This window comes from Pleurotus ostreatus (genome assembly GCF_014466165.1).
Source record: "Pleurotus ostreatus strain PC9 chromosome Unknown scaffold_5, whole genome shotgun sequence".
NCBI lineage: Eukaryota > Fungi > Basidiomycota > Agaricomycetes > Agaricales > Pleurotaceae > Pleurotus > Pleurotus ostreatus.
Window position 1 is genome coordinate 181,505 of NW_023503160.1, and position 20,089 is coordinate 201,593.

General features: G+C 47.8%; 4 protein-coding genes across 4 annotated transcripts; all 4 read left to right on the plus strand.

Annotated features, from left to right (window-relative positions):
• Window positions 1-5,585: 5,585 nt before the first annotated feature.
• Window positions 5,586-7,927, plus strand: PC9H_007030 (uncharacterized protein; the record flags this gene model as incomplete). Its single annotated transcript, XM_036776566.1, has 5 exons — window positions 5,586-5,606; window positions 5,710-5,967; window positions 6,020-7,124; window positions 7,181-7,404; window positions 7,457-7,927. 5 exons carry the CDS (start codon window positions 5,586-5,588, stop codon window positions 7,925-7,927), a joined length of 2,079 nt encoding a protein of 692 aa, XP_036630186.1.
• A 3,866-nt stretch (window positions 7,928-11,793) lies between these two features.
• Window positions 11,794-13,264, plus strand: PC9H_007031 (uncharacterized protein; the record flags this gene model as incomplete). The annotated part of the gene is made up of 7 exons (XM_036776567.1): window positions 11,794-12,171; window positions 12,222-12,479; window positions 12,535-12,640; window positions 12,693-12,833; window positions 12,907-12,963; window positions 13,032-13,095; window positions 13,174-13,264. 7 exons carry the CDS (start codon window positions 11,794-11,796, stop codon window positions 13,262-13,264), a joined length of 1,095 nt encoding a protein of 364 aa, XP_036630187.1.
• Window positions 13,265-14,087: 823 nt separating this feature from the next.
• Window positions 14,088-16,422, plus strand: PC9H_007032 (uncharacterized protein; the record flags this gene model as incomplete). Its single annotated transcript, XM_036776568.1, has 4 exons — window positions 14,088-14,447; window positions 14,500-15,598; window positions 15,661-15,884; window positions 15,940-16,422. The coding sequence occupies 4 exons, from the start codon at window positions 14,088-14,090 to the stop codon at window positions 16,420-16,422; spliced, it is 2,166 nt and encodes a 721-aa protein (XP_036630188.1).
• Window positions 16,423-16,962: 540 nt separating this feature from the next.
• PC9H_007033 (uncharacterized protein) lies at window positions 16,963-19,365 on the plus strand (the record flags this gene model as incomplete). Its single annotated transcript, XM_036776569.1, has 5 exons — window positions 16,963-16,983; window positions 17,113-17,391; window positions 17,450-18,554; window positions 18,606-18,829; window positions 18,886-19,365. The coding sequence occupies 5 exons, from the start codon at window positions 16,963-16,965 to the stop codon at window positions 19,363-19,365; spliced, it is 2,109 nt and encodes a 702-aa protein (XP_036630189.1).
• Between the last annotated feature and the right edge of the window lie 724 nt (window positions 19,366-20,089).

The window sequence follows — 20,089 nt, forward strand, 5'->3', positions numbered from 1 at the left end:
TAATGTATCATGTGGGAAGCCCAATCTGGTATATTACATTATCGCCAGTTGATATCAAACACCCAATATGTATATATTATGCAGGTACAGATGAAGAGATTCAACCTATTATGCCTGCTGATGAGCGAATGCGAACAGTTACTTCCAATCCAGTGGCGTGTGCCCGGTTCTTCAGATTCATGGTTAATGTCTTTATATATGAGATATTGCGGTTTGACAGTGATGGCCCCAGAGTGTATGGCAATGTCGAAGCCTATTATGGTACTGTTGAACAACAAGGCCGGCTATCATTGCATTTGCATGCAATGTTGTGGATTTTGGGATCAATGTCTCCTCAGGAAATACGTGATAATCTACTTGCTTCAGATGGGAAGTGGCAGACCAGAATTGTTGAATGGCTGGAAGGCTGTCATGTAGGGGAGTTTTTGACTGGAACACATGAAGAGGTTGAGGCTCGTGTTGTGAAGTCAAAGGCTGAAGGTACATTCATAGATCACACATTAGAAGTGCCTGAAGTTCCTCCATATACAGCAGGGTGTACATGTAATGATGAGACATGTGATTCTTGCAACATTCTACTGAATTGGTGGTCACATTTTTCACAGGTGACAGATGAAATAGTTCTTCAGTCAAATGTTCACAATTGTGATAGATATTTAAACAAAGATGGTACACAGAATAAGCTTCATGTGTACAAAGGTTGCAAAGACAACAAATGGGGAAAATGCAAAGCTCGCTTTCCACGTAAAGTGGTAAAGGAAACAGAAGTAAATGCTGACACTGGTTCAATTGTCCTGAAGAAGTTAGAACAATGGATAAATACCTTCACCCCATTGATAACTTATATTGTACGGTCAAACACAGATGTAACGTCAATGCTATCTGGTACTGCTGTTAAGGCTGTTGTTGCATATGTATCAGATTATATTACTAAGTGTGGTTTGAAGACTCATGTGGTGTTTGAATGCATTCAGGCTATACTCACTCGAAATCCTGGTATACTGAACAGTACAGGTGTTGACTCAGCCACAAAAGCTCGACAGATTATGACTAAAGTGGTAAACCTAATGGGTGCAAAAATTGAAATGGGATCTCCCATGATTTGTATGTATTTGCTAGAACATCAAGATCACTATACAAGCCATAATTTCAAGGTCTTTTACTGGACAGCCTATATTTCTGAGGCACGGAGTTACTGGCATCCTGATGATGCTTACAAGACTACTGATAAAGTAACTTTGATTAAAACAAAGAACAAACTTATAGGTTTGTCTCCTGTATTTGACTATGTGTATCGACCAGAATCATTGCAGTCAATGTGCCTCTATGACTGGGCAATACGCTGCACAAGAGTAAAACATGCTAAGTCTAATAAAAAAAATCCTTCAGCCACAGAATCTAATGCTGATGAAGAGGAGGAGGAGGAGAAGGAAATAGATGACTGTGAAGAAGACACTGAAAACTTTTTATCTACATCCAAGAGATCAAAGCAAGTGATGCTTGATTACCAGCTAGATCATCCTCTTTCATCAACCCACAAATGTGCCTTGATGATGGAGACAAATAAAAACTTGCATAGAACAGTTCTAAACTTTATGAGTGCTCCTCCAAGAAGAGACCAAGGAGATCGTGAGTACTATTGCAGTACAATGTTAGCATTATTTCTACCTTGGCGAAGTGGAAAAGATCTCAAAGAAGCAGATAAAACTTGGGATGAAGCTTTTGTTGAACAGGAGTTTAGTGCAAGTCATACAAAAATCATGAACAATTTTAATCTTCGTTATGAGTGTCTTGATGCTAAAGATGATTTTAGAACTGAAATGAAGGCTGGAGTAGGTGAAGACTTATCTCTTCCTTTCTTTGATAACCAGTACATGGCTCAGAAATGTGATGAGAATCTTGAAGGCATACTGCAGAATGACAGTGATATTAACTTACAAATAGAAACTGAAACACAGTGTGCAGCTTCCATCCGGCGTGAGAAGGCTATCAAAGATATGAAATCACTGATGCAGAATTCAAATTGGGCAAGCCCTTTGCTATCTGTAGATCCTTTGCCACATCACAGTAGTAATTCAAATCATAGTGCAATTCCCAAAAGACCCCCCCGTGAATGGAAGCAGCTTATTCAAGTGTTGCGTCAGCAAGTAGTGGAGATGCGAAGGCAAGCTGGATCACCTAGTGGTATGAACATGTCTTCATCAGCAAACATTGTTGATTATAATGATGTGAAAGTTGTTGATAAGTCATATCTTGAAGCAGCATATATTCCAAGGATACATCATAAACTTGTAGTAGATTGCAGAGTCAAATTTTGCTTGAATGAAGAGCAAGATCGTGCTTTCAGTATTGTTGCCAATCATTCAGTGGCTGAGAACAGTGGTCAGCTAAAAATGTACATTGGAGGTATGGGTGGAACAGGAAAATCACAAGTACTTAAGGCACTTGTTCACCTGTTTGAAAGTCGCAATGAACTTCACAAGTTGCTGGTTGTGGCTCCAACTGCCAGTGCTGCATGTCTTTTGCCTGGGGGTATGACATATCACTCCGCATTTGGTATAAACTTTGCAGTTTCAAGGACCATTCTTACAACAACAAAGGAGAAGCTTGAAGGTGTGTCATATGTCTTCTTTGATGAGATATCTATGTGCTCTGCAAGAGATTTACACAACATTAGTGTCAGAATCTGTTTGGCGCTGAATGCACCACCTGGTACACCATTTGGTGGTTTAAATATGATATTTGCTGGCGACTTTGCACAGTTGCCACCTCCTATCGGTGGCGAGAATGTGTCTCTTTACAGTCATACAATTGGATATTCTCTGAAGAAATTGAAACAACAAGAAGAAGCATTTGGAAAGGTTTTATGGCATCAGGTCACAACAGTTGTCATTTTGCGAAAAAACATGCGTCAAAAATCGCAAACCATTGAAGATGCTAAATTCCGAGCTGCTCTAGAGAACATGAGATATAGATCATGCACATTAGAGGATATCCAATTTTTGAGAAGCAGAGTATCTGCCAACATTGAAGGAAGAGCCTCTGTATGTGACCCCAAGTTCAGAAATGTGTCTATAATCACTGCTAGACATGTTAATAAAGATGCCATCAACACTTTGGGAGAGCAGCGATTTGCAGTGGAGCACAAACTATCATTGACTACCTTTTACTGTGAAGATACTGTTGCTCCAATTGCTGACTTAGATGAGGTTAAAGGGAAGAAAAGAGCCACAAAAGTAAGGCTAGAGGAGAATCTTCAAAGAATTTTGTGGGAACAACCTGCATGTTCTGTTGAAAAGAAGATTCCAGCTAAGTTAAATTTATGCAAAGGGCTACCTGTCATGTTACGAGATAATAGTGCAACTGAGTTATGCATGACAAATGGACAAGAAGGCACTTTATATGATTGGGTATCTACAACTGGTGTGTATGGGCAGTTGGTACTGGAAGTTCTGTTTGTTGAATTGAGCAATCCACCAACTGATGTGCAATTTGATAGTTTGCCACTTAATGTAGTGCCCATCTTACGTACTGCCACTCCCACTTGGTGTGATCTGCCATCTGGAAAGAGGTTGCATGTATCCAGAAGCCAAGTGGAGGTCACAGTCAATTATGCTATGACAGATTTTGCATCTCAGGGAAAGACCAGAGTGAACAATGTTGTCCATCTGAATGATACAACAAGCCATCAAGGGTATTATACTGCACTTTCCCGGAGTGCTACAGCAGCTGGGACATTGATCCTACAAGCTTTTAATCCTTTAGTCATCTCTGATAAAAAATGTTCTGGTGCTTTGCGTCAAGAATTTCGTGATCTTGAACTACTTGATGACATAACATGTTTGCGATTTAAAGGAAAACTTCCTGCCTTGGTTGTTGGTGAAACAAGACGAACTTTGATACATTCATTCAGACAACATAAATCAGAATCATATGTTCCCCGTCATGTACATAGTGCTATACGTTGGAATAAAAAACAGCCTTACGTTGAGCCAGATTTTAATGACTTGCAGTGGAGTATTCTACCCACTCAGCATGTAGCAAAATTCCTTCCAGATGAATTTGTAAAATGTATGAAGGAAAAGACTGATGCATGGAAAGATGGAGATGTTGGCAAAGTTGAGCAAGTACAGCCTGATGTGTCTCTGGCCATCTCTAGTGCACCAAACCACACCCTTGATGTCAAATCAAACAAGGGTAATAATCATCTAAAACGGGGTATTTCAGATAATCTGTTATCTATCCAATCTGTGGCCAAAGTGCAGAGAAAACGTGCAAAGGTCTCAGCTTATACTGATGCAGATGTGCATAATCATCCAGCCATTGATTGCCTAATACCTGTTGGTTGTCAATGGAGTGATAATAGCTGTGCCTATGATACTGTTCTTTCTCTCTTGTATAATACATGGCTAGACAAGCCCTCATCTGGATTTCCTGAAATGTCCAACAGCCTATTTCCAGTTCTTATAAAGTGTTTCAGGCAGGTAAATCACAGCCAAGAGAGGCTCACTGATGTTCGTGAGTACTTGCGACAGGCTCTGAATGTACAAAAGCCTAATGACTTTAAGTATGGTGAGTATGCCTCAGTGTCATCCATTCTGGATGTGATTCTTAGTGCTGCTGATACTTATGTTGCTATGTCATATAACTGTGCTGCTGGCCATTGTAGCTCTACAACATCTGCTTCATATGCTAGCTTTCTAGTATCACTAGAAGGGACTGTCCATGACTCAGTCGCAGCGTGGTGTTCAAGCCAAGGTTCAAATACACGTCGGTTATGTGTAGTATGCTCAGAAAGTGTGATGGTAAAGCAAGTGTATAAATACCCACCATATCTCATTGCCTTTGACTTTGCTGCAAGTGCTGTCCATCTGGATCACAAGATAACCTTAAATATTCAAGATATTGATGTGTTGTACAATCTCAAGTGTATTATTTACTATGGCAGATCCCATTTCATTGGCAGATATATTGATAAGAGCGGGAAGATCTGGGTGTATGATGGTATGTCTAACTCTGGTTTCATGGAATATGATACTGATCACTCAGACTGTGACCTCTCCACATGTAGATCCATGGAGGCAATTGTTGCTGTGTATGCTCGATCACCAAGAGTTCACATTCAAGGTGGAGGCCAGCTGGATTGACATGAATAAACCCCTCATAGCCATGTATCATATGTGTGTTAAACCTGTACCCCTCATAGTTATGTGTCATATGTGTATTAAACATGTCCCTGCACCTTAAAACATCAGTACTGGATCAGTTCTCAGCTTCAAGGTAATGCAAAGGAGGACCCGTACATGCCATGCGGAGCATTGGCCCACACCTCCAAGTTCAACTTGTTGGCCCATGTTGGTCCACTGTCCTCGTTTTCGGAACTCGACAAGAATACAACCGCTTCAGATCCTTTGCGGGAGTATCTGACGCCAAACGACCTCCGACGATCAAGTCTACACAGATAGACGACCCACCAAAACTTTCTAGATATCGAGATCTGTATGGTAATCATTTTATATTCTCTTGTCGTGTATGTACACGCGAGCGATTGAGGCTCCGTTAGGCCTGCCGAATTAAGCTCAGTAATGTCTGAACTATATAACACGGTGCGGCTCAATAAAAATGATTGGCGAAATCTCTACTAATCATGCCTCCGCATCGTGAAACTACACCACGTCTGGGGTACCGAACTATGCTATTCACTCTCAGGATGCAGAGTCTATCCGGACTAGCCTACGATTGGAGCTCGCCTCGAATATCGTTGAGGATCAGAAGGCTATATCCGGCCGCCTTGGCCTGGAATTAGTCTCTTCGCAGCTCGTGGATGATTGCCACAGCCAACTGCTTCGGGACAAAAAGGATGATATTGAAAGCCTGCAGGACATCGTTGCGAGAGCAGAGAGCAAGAGTGACAACGCGAATGTCAAATTGAAGGAAGAGTTTGAAACACACATGTACAAACCTCTAGTATGTCTTTTAGAATTGTTCTGTCTTTTTTTCATTAGCTCAATGATCGTAGGTCGACATTATCGATTACATCGCATCCTTCGGAGGGTCTACGCCAAAACGACGGTGGATCCACTCAGAAGCACATGTGATAGGAAACGGTATGCCCTACTCCAAGCCCGACTTGAGACTTGGTGATCCATCTGGTGAGCTGAAGACTTGGCGAGACCTCGCTGCGTTTGGAGAAGTGAAGCCAAAAGCCGTGCAGGGCATGGCTCCGGGACAGGCTATCAAGGGTTCCGATGCCCTCGTCGAGAGTAGCGATTACGCCCGCCTGCATCTAGCGGGCTCTCCCTTTCGGCTTTTCTCCATTGCACTCATGATCACCGGCAATAACTTCCAAGTCGCCATCTTCGACCGAGCTGGTGTCGTCGTGTCTCCTGCCGCGAATATCTGGACAGATACCAAAACCTTCATTCGGGTCATTCGTAGACTCTCATGCAATCTCTCGCATATTGAAATGGGTTGCGACCCGTCCGTCTTCGAACTACCATCCCATGCCGAATTGTACCCTTTGATTCGAAAAAAGGCGAAGTCTTTGGGTGTTCCACGCGATTCTCTTGATTACCCGTCGTTCCTTGTCCAATGCCGTAAGCGCATCTCCACGCTCGACGGTATGGATACTCGTTCCCGCCCCGACCGTGACCGAGATGATTGGGAAACCCACGAATGGCTGACAATCGGTCCCCCCGTTTGGGTTTCTCTATCGCTACTTGGACGTGGGACCAGTATTTGGCGTGTCATGCCCTATAAAGAAGGTGACTTCGATTCCAGCGCCGAGGTGTGTATCCTGAAGAATACATGGCGAAATAGCCGCCGTGTCTCGGAATCAGAAATATACGAGACAGTTGAAAGGGGGCCCGATGGAGTCGCCAACTTCCACTACGGTGGCGATGCTGTCTTTCCGTGGATAGCGACTTCACCGGCGATTAGCGTTGTAAATCTTCGTAACACGGATTATCGCATCAATCGCGCGAACCTTCTGGATATCCCTACCCATCGTTCCATCGACCCCACGCCTATGTTGCACCGGCTCATCCTCAAGACTGTCGGACGCCCTCTGTGGGATGCCCTTGATTACATTGACCTTCTTAAAGGCTTTCGGGCTGCTCTGCTTGGTATGTTCAATATAAATCTCTTCTAAACCCTTGAGGAAATCAACGCCGACCTATAGGCCATGCGAAACTATGCAAGCAAGGCATACTTCATCGCGATATTAGTGCTGGCAATATACTCCTCGCTGTCGGGGCTGCTGAAGAGGGAAAAGAAGGATTTATCACCGATTTGGAATTTGCCCGCCTTCGTCAGATCAGACAAACTCGAACGAGGGTCAACGATGACGGGACGGAGACCATGGCCAAAGCTTGGACTGACACGACGCGCGGGTTGTTGATGACTGTACGATCTTCTCCAGTGCCATCTCAAATTGTCTCACTGACCAGTTCCCTAGGGGACTGTCCAGTTTATGGCAACTGCAAAGCTCAATGCATTTCGCGGTACACCGAGCGCCGCTAGATTCACCGACCAGGTCAATCACGACCTCGAATCCTTCATTTGGGTCTTCGCGTACACCGTCATGCGGCGACTCATGATCGAGAAACGCTTGGATTCAGATTCTAGAAAGCACATTCATCAATGGTTCAAAGAATGCTTCTGCAGTTTGTCCATTGCGACTATAATCCCGAACCGTATTGCACGTATACCTCTCAAGCTACCAATTCCCATCGACCACGGCATCCTTCCTGACCCCATCCAGGATCTCCTTGCGTGGCTCGACGAAAGGGTTCAGTACAACCAGCCTGCTAATGAGCGCCTCGCAAAATTCAAGAATCAGGGACGCAATGTGATTCTCATTGTTCGACCGCTCACCCATGAGCTATTGCTCGATCCCATAGAGACAATGATCTCCGAATTACAGTAGCTTGGGCACTGAATCCATGCCGAGCATACTCACAAATTCTTTCGTATCCTTTTGTGGCTCTCCTCCTCTGTGTTTTACTTGTTTTGGTATTGTCCGTCGCGTCTCAGGTGGGATGAATAATGCGGAAGGATGGCGTGTATACTACACCGCGACCAGTGCTGTATTCAACGTGAACGATTTACCCCGGAGCCAACGTACGTTCGCATAAGTCATCCCCACTATCACAAGGACCGTTTTGCTTCCGTTGTGCTCGCAAACGCTGCATCGGGGAGTGAATGAACGGTGAGAGTGAGGTTTGAGTTGAGAACCAATATGTCAGGGCCCGTTAGCGAAGAGAAGAAGAAATTGCTGAGGCAGTCAGTTGACACGCTAGAGCGAAGGAGAGTAGGCGCCGGCGAACTTTTAGTTTGCTGCTATGAGTTAGTCGCCAGTGACAATCATCCACGACCACAAAACGGCTCGATCGCTTGGCCCTAGCACTCCAACTCAAGGCTAAACACCGATGCGCTCGCTGGCAGGGTTCGACGTTAGATCCACAATTGATCTACAGACCACAAGTAGTATGGATCATCTTACGCTGTTTTCTGGCTCTGATACTTGGTAGGGTGGAAGAAGTCACTATATTCGTTGCGGATGAGGTAGAATCACCTAGCTAATGAGAACGACGGACCGCGTACAGCGTCGTTGGTGCTGGACACGTTCGGGAGATCGACATGATATTATTCCTGGAGCTAGCCTGAACGTTCACGGCGCACGTACGTTTCTGTTCTTCTCCTTCGCGGTACTGCCTTCTGGTTTCTTTCTTATACACTCAGATTCTGGAGGGGCGACTATCTGCGCTCGCCGACGTGTTGCCTCGTGTGAATCTAGGAAAGGTGGTAGGTGCACTGTGAAATATACTCTCGCGATTTACTGAAGAGAGGGTGTCGCTGACACAGACGTATACATCTATAAGGGAGTCATCTGACATCCATTCGACGACATGCGGTATCGTGGTGTTTCCATAGTTGCCGTTGCGCATTTCGCTCGTAGCTTGCAGCCACGGCAAGTTGCTGCCCGTGGGGCCATACGGGTCTTTGCGTTGACGAAAGTGCACTCGTGTCGCTACTACGTTGTGAACCCAATGGACTTCGAGGTCCCGAGATCCATCGATGTCCCTCTTTTTCTTGTTTTCCGTTCATTCGCCTCCACTCCGTTTCCGTATGACTTCTCCTAGATAAAACCTTAGCCACTCCAGCGCCGACCGTGACGGCCCTCAATGTTCAACATTAATGTGTTTCGCCTCTATCCCCTAAGTTCTCCAATTCCCCAGCCGTGTACTCTGGTTTGCTTTCCATCCAGCCCTCGTCGCAACTCTCGTCGACTCCCCATCCGGCGCCCATATGCTCGCTGTCTCTCCTCAAGCAGATCAACGTTTCCTGCATCTCGTTGCGTGGAAGCACGGCTATCTTTCCTCCTAGTTCACACTCCCTTTGAACGTCAACATCTCATACGGATCTCCTCGCTCTCCCAGGCTCTCTAGTTCAAATTTGTGCCACCACAACGCTCCATCTATGCTGCACGTTCTAATCCCGACGCTCCACCGCTCCCGCTCTTCACTATGCTGGCTACAGCTAGCCCGTAGAATGCAGTCAAATGCAAGTCCGAAGCACGAGAGGCTCATCGAACACGAACGGATCTGCCCCACACGGATGCGACTTTCATTTACAGCAGTTTCGTACCATTCTTATGAAACCCACCATTCTATTTGGGAGTGACCGGTGTGATCCGTCAGTCTAAGATGGTAGGCCACGCCGCACTGGTCTGCTAAGTGTGCCACGTAGTCAATATTCTCCATCACAATTCGCACCCTAGTATAACTAATTGGCGAGACATGGCCGCCCCCACCACGAATTGAGTGTAGGCTGTGCATACCGCCTGTTGTCAAAATATCACTGTCACGCTTGAACAGCGGGGCCAGCCCAACGCATTGAGAAGATGGCTATATAAGCACCCTCGCCGTCTTCGTTTCAACTCATCCCTCAATACTCTTTACGTCACTAAGTACATATTCCATTCTTTTATCTATGAGATGCCGTTCGTTGACTTAAAGTGACAAATAGAGAGGAACACCATGCGCATATCATTGATTCTCGCTGTCGCACTTGCCTTGACCGTCGCAGGGGCCCCGATCCATACGGACCTCGAGGTTCGCAAGGAACCTCCCACTCCAGGTTGCTTGGACGTCGCGAAATACCTATGCGCTGTTGCGGTGAACAAGGTGTCTAATCTCGTTACTGGCAAAAAGGGGTCGGCACCTGGCATGGGGTTCACTGGTTGAAGTACATGTATGGTGTCATAAATCAGCTCCGGCCATATATAGACACTTGTGGGGTGATTTTTAAACTTGTCGAAGACTTCAGCCCGGCTAGACCGACTCGACATCGAGAAACTCTAACGACACAAGACCGCGAAGATCATGGAAGACTCACGCAAACATGTACACAAAGCAATCTCAGACATCTGCGTATGCCCACTGTGGCATCCTTCGCATTGCACTGCACTCCATTTTCCAGCGTGGCAATCAACTCCTTCGCAAGTCCACCGCACTTCTAGAAAGTGAGTGCCTCCAGCGCCGTTTCACGCTGATCCATCCAATGGGTCAATTACTCCACCAACTCTGCATCAATCAATGCCCTCTCGTATGTTATTCGTTTTACGCCGGGGAAAACGTTTGCTATGTTACCTTCGAACAAAAAGGCGTGCCCATTGCGAAGGGTTAAGTCCGTGATGGTGGGGGAATTATAGAGTGGGAACGGCGGAGAGAGTCGGGAAGACTGCTGTCGTGTAATTGAGAATGTTGTCTGGTATGGACACCCTACACCCATTGAATGCTCATTCGCGATCCGTAGAAGCTTCCCGGAAACAAATCTTCCGTCGACGACCACTCGTTGCCCATGAAAAGGATGTCGATGTCACGCCCGTGGTTTCGACAAGGAATTTAGCGGCATGGACGATATTTTCGCGGACATCAAGCCGTGGGCAGGAGATACGCAGAATCGAAAGATTAGGGCAGGAGATGCAGTCAAGTATTTGACTGAAATCAGTTGTGAAGTCGATGCGCGTGAGGTGGATCAGGCGAATGGCCTTCGGAACAGACAGAGGCAGGTCATGGGCTGGCTTATGGGATCCATGCCCGGCATACATGGGTTACGTAGAGCGAAAGGCGTCGTCCCGAGTGACTCGCAAAGATAATCCTGAATATCTGCCAAAGGAATCTCAACGGGAAGAGTCCGAGTCGCACTGCAGCGTAAATTAAGCTCCTCTGCGCGTTTTCGACAGATCTCCTGTTGTGTCGGAGTCGCTGGGGGTTCCATAGACGGTTCGAAGGAAAATGCAGGAAAGGCGCGTGCAGCGGTTGATCTATCAGGATCCCGGGTTTTACCTAGGTGCCTTGAGTTGAACCGCTCTGTTGGCGACAATATCAGACGTACCACCGGTTTAGTATTGAGAATTGGATCGTCAGTGTCGACTTGTGAGTCAGACCCACCAAGATGTTCCAAAGTCCAATCCAGTGATTTTTTCTGATAAGATTAGATCAAGGTTCTCAAGCGCCTTTTTTACTAGAACGAGAAGCTTAAATATTGTCCTTCTTGCCTCTCTCCGTCCGCCTTCACTCCCCGCTCGACACATAATTCCTATGGGGTCCAGAATGACAAGTAGCTCTGCCACGCTTTGGCGCCACTCCTCCCTTTGGCGCAGACCCGCGATTGCGTGATCCTTGCTTCGGAATATCTCCTTGATCAGCAGGTCTGGGATTTCCCAGCCTTGACTGAGCACTCTCTTCCACATACGCCCTCCTTCGCGAACGACAAATCGCCAAATAGATGGCCTCCAACTTCTCCAGCATCCCAATCCTCGACTGGTCTCTTACCCTCGATCCAGCGACGCGACAGCAATTCGTCGGCCAGCTTCGACATGCAGCCATAAACGTCGGTTTTCTTTATCTATCGAATTCTACCGTACCTCAGGGCACAGTGGACACCCTCATCTCGTACATACCAAAGCTCTTTGCGCTGCCTCAGGATACCAAAGAGAAAATCCGCATGGCGAATTCGGAGCACTTCTTGGGGTACTCACGGCTCGGCGCGGAATTCACGAAGGGAAAGACGGATATCAGAGAGCAGTTTGATTTCGCGACCCCTCATGTGAGCAGGTGGAAGCCAGGTGACCCAGATCATTACAGGCTTTGGGGACCATCTCAGGTGTGTAGTGCTTGTTTGCGTGCATCACGGTATCTCGACAGTGTTTCTAGTGGCCAGATGAAGATCTTATCCCTGGATTCAAAGCCGCCATGGAGGAATACCTCTTACAAGTCCAAGAACTGAGCTACGCAGTCGCGAAACTGCTGAGCGAAGCGCTGGGCTTGCCTCCCGATGGCCTGTCCAAATTCTACGACTCCCCCGAGCTTATGCAGCATAGAAGCAAGATCGTCAAGTATCCTGTTGTTGATACTTCCTCTCAGTCAGATCAGGGTGTCGGCCCTCATTACGACGCGGGTTTCTTGACTATTGTACGGTTGTTCTTAGAATTCAGACGCCGTCGATCGCTGATGCGAGCGACTATAGCTTCTACAAGCATCTGACCATCGAGGCCTTCAAGTGCAGAACCTATCCGGCCAGTGGATCGACGCACCTCCCATCCCAGGAACATTCGTAATCAACTTTGGCAAAGGTACGTTCACGCACCTTCAGCCCCAATCGTCTGATACTGATACCTTCCTTAGCGATCGAGTTCGTTACCCAAGGCCTCGCGAGGGCCACATCCCACCGCGTTGTCTCACCGAAAGGAACCACACCTCGATATTCCATCCCCTTCTTCCAGAACATCAGTCTCGACGCGCGACTCGCTGAGAGCGTTCTACAATGTAAGTTGCTCCCTTGCGTGTCCATTCTTTCTGGCGTTCATGTGTATTCGGTTTCTCCCTTCCGACTATCCAGTCCCGCCAGAAATACTGAAGCTGCGGGAGCTGCGAGGGGATGTAGCTACTACTGAATGTACGGTCTACTCCCTTAGATAATGTCTGTGGACTATAATCTCCTCTTACCTCCCCGCCTCTTTTTAGCCGTTAACTTCTCTGAATTCGACCGCGAGCCGTCAGGGAAAGTTAATCTCATTGGCCGTGTCAAGTGCGTTCCCTTTCTCCTTTAAATACCCAGCATCTGGTATTGATATCAACGCTTGCTACTACGCTTATAATATGATAGGAGTCACCCAGACGTTGCGCAGCGGCATTACCCAGAGTTATTTGCCCAGATCTTTCCACAGGGCTTACCGGCTCACGGCAGCGCATACTGATAGTCAGAGACGCGTAGGGGTCGGGCATCGTAATGATCCTTCTATGTCTCTTGGTAGTAGTGGAAATATACTAAACCAGCAGCGGTGGATAGTTCGTGCCACCAAGCGCCTGTAATCCAACCCTCGTTTCCTTCGCGCTCGGATTCTGTTTTACTGAAGGTTCATGTCTCCCGGGCGACTTCAACGGTGGTGTTGTGGGCGTTGTGGCATACGTGTAGACAGGGCTTCATGAATAATGAGGCGCTACTTGCTACGGCCGTCGTTCTTGGCTTGCAAAAGGAAACCAACTATCGATCTCTTGGTTCCATCAATTATGAAGTCCCTTATTTGATGGTTGGGATACCCTCATACTTTGTAGTGTCGCTTCACCTCTCCGGTTACACGTTGTCTCGTATCCCATGTGTACCAAGAACACATGCACAGATAAAAATGATGCTTCGTACGCGCTAAGTTGCTGACAATTATTTCCTTTTTCTTATCACCGTGGAGTGACAATTACTTCCGAAGTGGTTGGTCCATGCCGGTCCACTGTGACTGTCCTCGTGCTCGACACTCGAAGTGAAGACGAACTGTTTCAGCTCCTTTGCGGAAATATCCAACGCCATACGACCTCGGACGATTAAGTCTACGCAGACAGGACCCCCCAAAAATCCCAGATACCGAGATCTATCTAGTATTCATTTTCTCTTGCGTGGCCTGTCGTGTATGCACATCATAGTGATTGAGACTCAGTTAGGCTGGCCAAAAAACAACTTTAGCTATGTCTGAACTATATAACCCGGTGCGGCTCGATGAAAATTGACTGGCGAACTATCTGCTAATCATGCCTCCACGTCGCGAAACTACACCTTTTACAACGCCGCCAACCACTGATATATCTTCTCCTTCTGCTCTGGATTCTGGAGTACAGAACTTTGCTATCTACTCTCAGGATGCTGAGACTATCCGGACTAGCCTTCGATTGGAGCTTGCCGCCAATATCATCGAGGATCAGAAGGCTATATCAGGCCGCCTTGGCCTGGAATTAGTCTCTTCGCAGCTCGTGGATGATTGCCATAGCCAGCTGCTCCGGGACAAAAAGGATGATATTGAGAGCCTGCAGGACATCGTTGCGCGAGCGGAGAGCAAGGGCGACAACGCGAAGGACGACGCCGCGTTTAAAATACACATGTACAAACCTCTGGTCTGTCCTTTTTATCTGTCCGTCGCATTTATGATTCTCACGATATCTTTAGGTCGATATCATCGAGTTCATTGCGTCCTTCGGAGAGTCCAAGCCGAAACGACGGTGGATCCACTCCGCAACATGCATAACAGGAAAGGAAATGCCCTACTCCAAGCCCGACTTGAGACTTGGTGATCCATCTAGTGAGCTAAAGACTTGGCGAGACCTCGCTGCGTTTGGTGAAGTGAAGCCAAAAGCCGTGCAGGGCATGGCCCCGGGACAGGCTATCAAGGCTTCTGATGCACTCATTCAGAGTGGCGATTACGCCCGCCTGCATCTGGCGGGCTCTCCCTTTCGGCTGTTCTCCATTGCACTCATGATCACCGGCAATAACTTCCAAGTTGGTATCTTCGACCGAGCTGGTATCGTCGTGTCCTCTCCTGCGAACATGTGGACGGACATCAAAACCTTCATCCGGGTCATCCGTAGACTCACATGCGATCTCTCGCATATTGAAATGGGTTGCGACCCGTCCGTCTTCGAACTACCACCCCATGCCGAATTGTACCCTTTGATTCGAGAAAAGGCGAAGTCTTTGGGTGTTCCACGCGATTCTCTTGACTACCCGTCATTCCTTGTTCAATGCCGCAAGCGCAACTCCACGCTCGACGGTATGGATACCCGTTCCCGCCCCGACCACGATCGAGATGACTGGGAAACCCACAAATGGCTGACAATTGGTCCCCCCGTTTGGGTTTCTCTATCGCTACTTGGACGTGGGACCAGTATTTGGCGTGTCATGCCCTATAAAGAAGGTGACTTCGATTCCAGCGCCGAGGTGTGTATCCTGAAGAATACATGGCGAAATAGCCGCCGTGTCTCGGAATCAGAAATATACGAGACAGTTGAAAGGGGGCCCGATGGAGTCGCCAACTTCCACTACGGTGGCGATGCTGTCTTCCCATACACGACTGCTGCCATCAGCGTTACCAATATCCGTCAGGTAAATTATCGCGTTAATCGCAGGGGTCTAACGAATGTCCCATCCCATCGCTCCGTCGACCCCACGCCTATGTTGCATCGACTCATCCTCAAGACTGTCGGACGCCCTCTGTGGGATGCCGTTGACTACCTTGATCTTCTGAAAGGCTTTCGTGCTGCGTTGCTCGGTATGCTCAATATAGAAACCTCTTTTAAATCTCTCATCCATCAACTCGACTCTGATCTATAGGCCACGAAGCACTATGGAAGCAAGGGATACTTCATCGCGATATTAGTGCTGGCAATATACTTCTCGCTGTCGGGGCTGCTGAAGAGGGCAAAGAAGGGTTTATTACCGATTTGGAATTCGCCCGCCTTCGTCAGATCAGACAAACTCGAACGAGGGTGAACGATGATGGCACGGAAACCGCAGCCACAGCATGGGCTGATACGGCGCGTGGGCGGTTAATGACTGTAATCATCCCCTTCCCCCAGTGCCGTCTCATTGTCCGACTGACTGATTTCTCAGGGCACTGTCCAGTTCATGGCCATAGGAAAGCTTCATGCAGTTATTGGTACACAGAGTGTTCCAGGGTTCACCGACCAGGTCCATCATGACCTCGAATCCTTCATTTGGGTCTTCGCGTACACTGTCATGCGCCGACTCATGTCCGAGAAGCGCCTGGACTCGCAATCTACTAAGCATATCCATAAGTGGTTCAGGGAATGCTTCTGTAGCTTGTCCCCCTCGGTTGTGGCCTCAAATCGTGCGGCATACAGACCTCTCCAGTTGCCCTGTTCCATTAGCGATGATATCCTTCCCAAGCCCATCAAGAAACTCCTTGCTTGGTTTGTCGAAAAGATTCAGTTCAACCAGCGTGCTGTTGATCTCCTTGAGGAACTAGCAGAAGACGGAGAAGATGTTGTTGTCATTGTTCGACCACTCACCCATCCGACCTTGCTTAGACCTGTAGATGTCACCATCTCAGCGTTGAATTCGCTTCGGCACTGAGCACTCTGCACACCTGTAGCTGAAGTAACACATCACATACTCTATTCATGGTACACCCTCAATACATGAAGCCCGCTAGATTACGAGACCGGAATGGAATGGAGGCTAGTTACAGCTAACTGCAAAATCGTAGACACTTCCTGGAAAAAATGAGATATATGAGTCAGCATACTCAACATGGTAATCTCATGAGGGCCGGCTTCCCGCCAGAGACTTGGTGAGCTACGGCAGTGTCGATACGTTGCGTGTTCGCCAGGTGTTCGCCGACGTTGCAAGGTTTGATGTTTGCAAGTAGAAAGCTGGTCATACATGCAAGGTTGGCTGGATGGTATGGACGTTGGTTGTGTCGAGAACTACGTCGCCTCGGAGAGTGAGGCTTTGCGGAAGTCTCCGGGGCCATTCGACCTCCAACGATCAAGACAGACCCCCCCCCGCCCAAAAATTCAGATTTTGAGATCTGTCTGGTAATCATTTTCTCTTGTCATATATGTACATGCAAGTAATTGAGACTCCGTTAGGCTGGCCGAACTAAGTTCAGTCATGTCTGAACTATATAACACGGTGCGGCTCAATAAAAAATGATTGACAAAACCTCTACTAATCATACTTCCGCGTCGTGAAACTACACCACTTACCACACTGCTCATCCCTGCTGTGGCGTCTCCCCGCTCTCTGTCGTCTGGGGTACAGAACTTTGCCATTCACTCTCAGGATGCAGAGTCTATCCGGACTAGCCTACGATTGGAGCTCGCCTCGAATATCGTTGAGGATCAGAAGGCTATATCCGGCCGCCTTGGCCTGGAATTAATCTCTTCGCAGCTCGTGGATGATTGCCACAGCCAACTGCTTCGGGACAAAAAGGATGATATTGAAAGCCTGCAGGACATCGTTGCGCGAGCAGAGAGCAAGAGTGACAACGCGAAGGACAGCTTGAAGGAAGAGTTTGAAACGCACATGTACCAACCTCTAGTATGTCTTTTTGAGATTGATCTGTTTTTTTTTCGTCTGACTAGCTCAATAACTATAGGTCGACATTATCGATTATATCGCATCCTTCGGAGGGTCCACGCCAAAACGACGGTGGATCCACTCAGAAGCACATGTGATAGGAAACGGTATGCCTTACTCCAAGCCCGATTTAAGACTTGGGGATCCTTCTGGCGAATTGAAGACTTGGCGTGACCTCGCTGCGTTTGGTGTAGTGAAGCTGAACGCCGTACAGGGCATGGCTCCGGGACAGGCTATCAAGGGCTCCGATGCCCTCGTCCAGAGTGGCGATTACGCCCGCCTGCATCTAGCGGGCTCTCCCTTTCGGCTTTTCTCCATTGCACTCATGATCACTGGCAATAACTTCCAAGTCGCCATCTTCGACCGAGCTGGTGTCGTTGTGTCTCCCGCCGCGGATATCTGGACGGATACCAAAACCTTCATTCGGGTCATTCGTAGACTCACGTGCGATCTCTCGCATATTGAAATGGGTTGCGACCCGTCCGTCTTCGAACTACCATCCCATGCCGAATTGTACCCTTTTATTCGAAAAACGGCGAAGTCTTTGGGTGTTCCACGCGATTCTCTTGACTACCCGTCGTTCCTTGTCCAATGCCGTAGGCGCATCTCCACGCTCGACGGTATAGATACCCGTTCCTGCCACGACCACGATCGAGATGACTGGGAAACCCACAAATGGCTGACAATTGGTCCCCCCGTTTGGGTTTCTCTATCGCTACTTGGACGTGGGACCAGTATTTGGCGTGTCATGCCCTATAAAGAAGATGACTTCGATTCCAGCGCCGAGGTGTGTATCCTGAAGAATACATGGCGAAATAGTCACCGTTCCTCGGAGTCAGAAACATACGAGACAGTTGAAGGAGGCCCCGATGGGGTCGCCAACTTCTACTGCGGTGGCGATGCTGTCTTTCCATGGGTAGAAACTTCGCCTGCCATCAGCGTTGTAAATATCCGTAACACGGATTATCGCATCAATCGCGCAAATCTACTGGGTATCCCCAATCATCGTTCCATCGACCCCACCCCTATGCTGCATCGGCTCATCCTCAAGACTGTGGGACGCCCTCTTTGGGATGCCGTTGATTGGATGGAACTCATGAGGGGCTTTCGGGCTGCCTTACTTGGTGCGTTAGATTCTGGTCTCGTCTAAGCTCGTCGTTACGCCGAATCCATAGGCCATGGTAAATTATGGGCACAAGGCATACTCCATCGCGATATCAGTGCCGGAAATATACTCCTCGCTGTAGGGGCTGCTGAAGAGGGTCAAGAAGGGTTTATTACCGATTTGGAATTCGCTCGCCTTCGTCATATCAGGCAAACCCGAAGGGGGGTGAACGAAGATGGTACAGAAACGATAGCCAAAGCATGGACTGATTCACCGCGCGGATTGCTGCTGACTGTAGGGCCTTCTCTCACAACGCCGTCTCTGATTGCCCCAACTGACAATTCACTCAGGGCACCGTTCAATTCATGGCAATTGAAAAACTCACGGCAGTTGTTGGTCGGCCGGGCGGTTCTGAAAGTGACGACAAGCTCCATTATGACCTCGAATCCTTCATCTGGGTCTTCGCGTATACCGTCATGCGCCGCCTTATGGCCGAGAAACGCTTGGACGCGGCTTCAACCAAACGCATCCATAAATGGTTCAAAGAATGCTTCTGCAGTTTGTCGATTTCGACTATAATCTCGAATCGTACTGCACGCATACCTCTCCAATTACCAATCTCCATCGGTGACGATATCCTTCCGCAGCCTATCCAGGATCTCTCCACACAGCTAAGCCAGATGGTTCAGTTCAACCAGTCGGCTGATGAATACGCCAAATTAGCCAAAAAGGGACGGAAGGTTATAGTGCTAGTCCAGCGACTCACACACCAGTCTTTGATTGAACCCATAGATTTCACAATCTCCGAGTTGCAATCACTTGAGAGTTGATTTATTCTTTCAGCATTCTCTCTCTTATGCCTGTTTCAACTATTGTTAGTCACTTCAAACCCACCATTTGTTCCTCTAATACGACTTGACGCTCGATGTTTCCATCAGGGTGATGTATCGCCGTGGGGCGGAGGGACTTTCAAGCAAAGAGCTTACTCGGAATATTGAACAGCCCATATTCGAGTGTCTACGCTACAACTTTCCATAAAGCCAGTACGCACGTGTCCCTTCGTCGCCATCAAGACAGCACAACGTGCACAGCTGGACCGTTTGTAGCAACAGAGTGTAGGGTGCAGAATTGATTGGTCTGATCATTATCTCCTAGATCCTGTAAGTGGAGTCGAAACGAATGATCGCAGGAAGACCACGAGAAGTATTGGAAAAGGGTCGCCGGATAGGCCGACATAGGAGGAAGCGAAGAAGTGGTAACGACCGTTTTGGCTATTTGAGGGACTCGATCGATAAGGCAACTGCCCAGTCCCTCGAACGCGAGATCATAGCTAGGTCACTATTGATGGAGGTGCGATGGGATCGAAGTGGTGTGAAATTGCGAACATTGGAGCATGTCTGCTAGCGGCGGTTCTGTGATACGTCTACAATGTGGTGTGAGCGTGGAAACGACCCCAATTTCTTGAACGTATAGTTGCGTAGTGTGAAGCACAATAGGGACAGTGTGGGGAGGACGAAGCATCGAATTTCAAAAGGTGACGATAAAATAGAGACG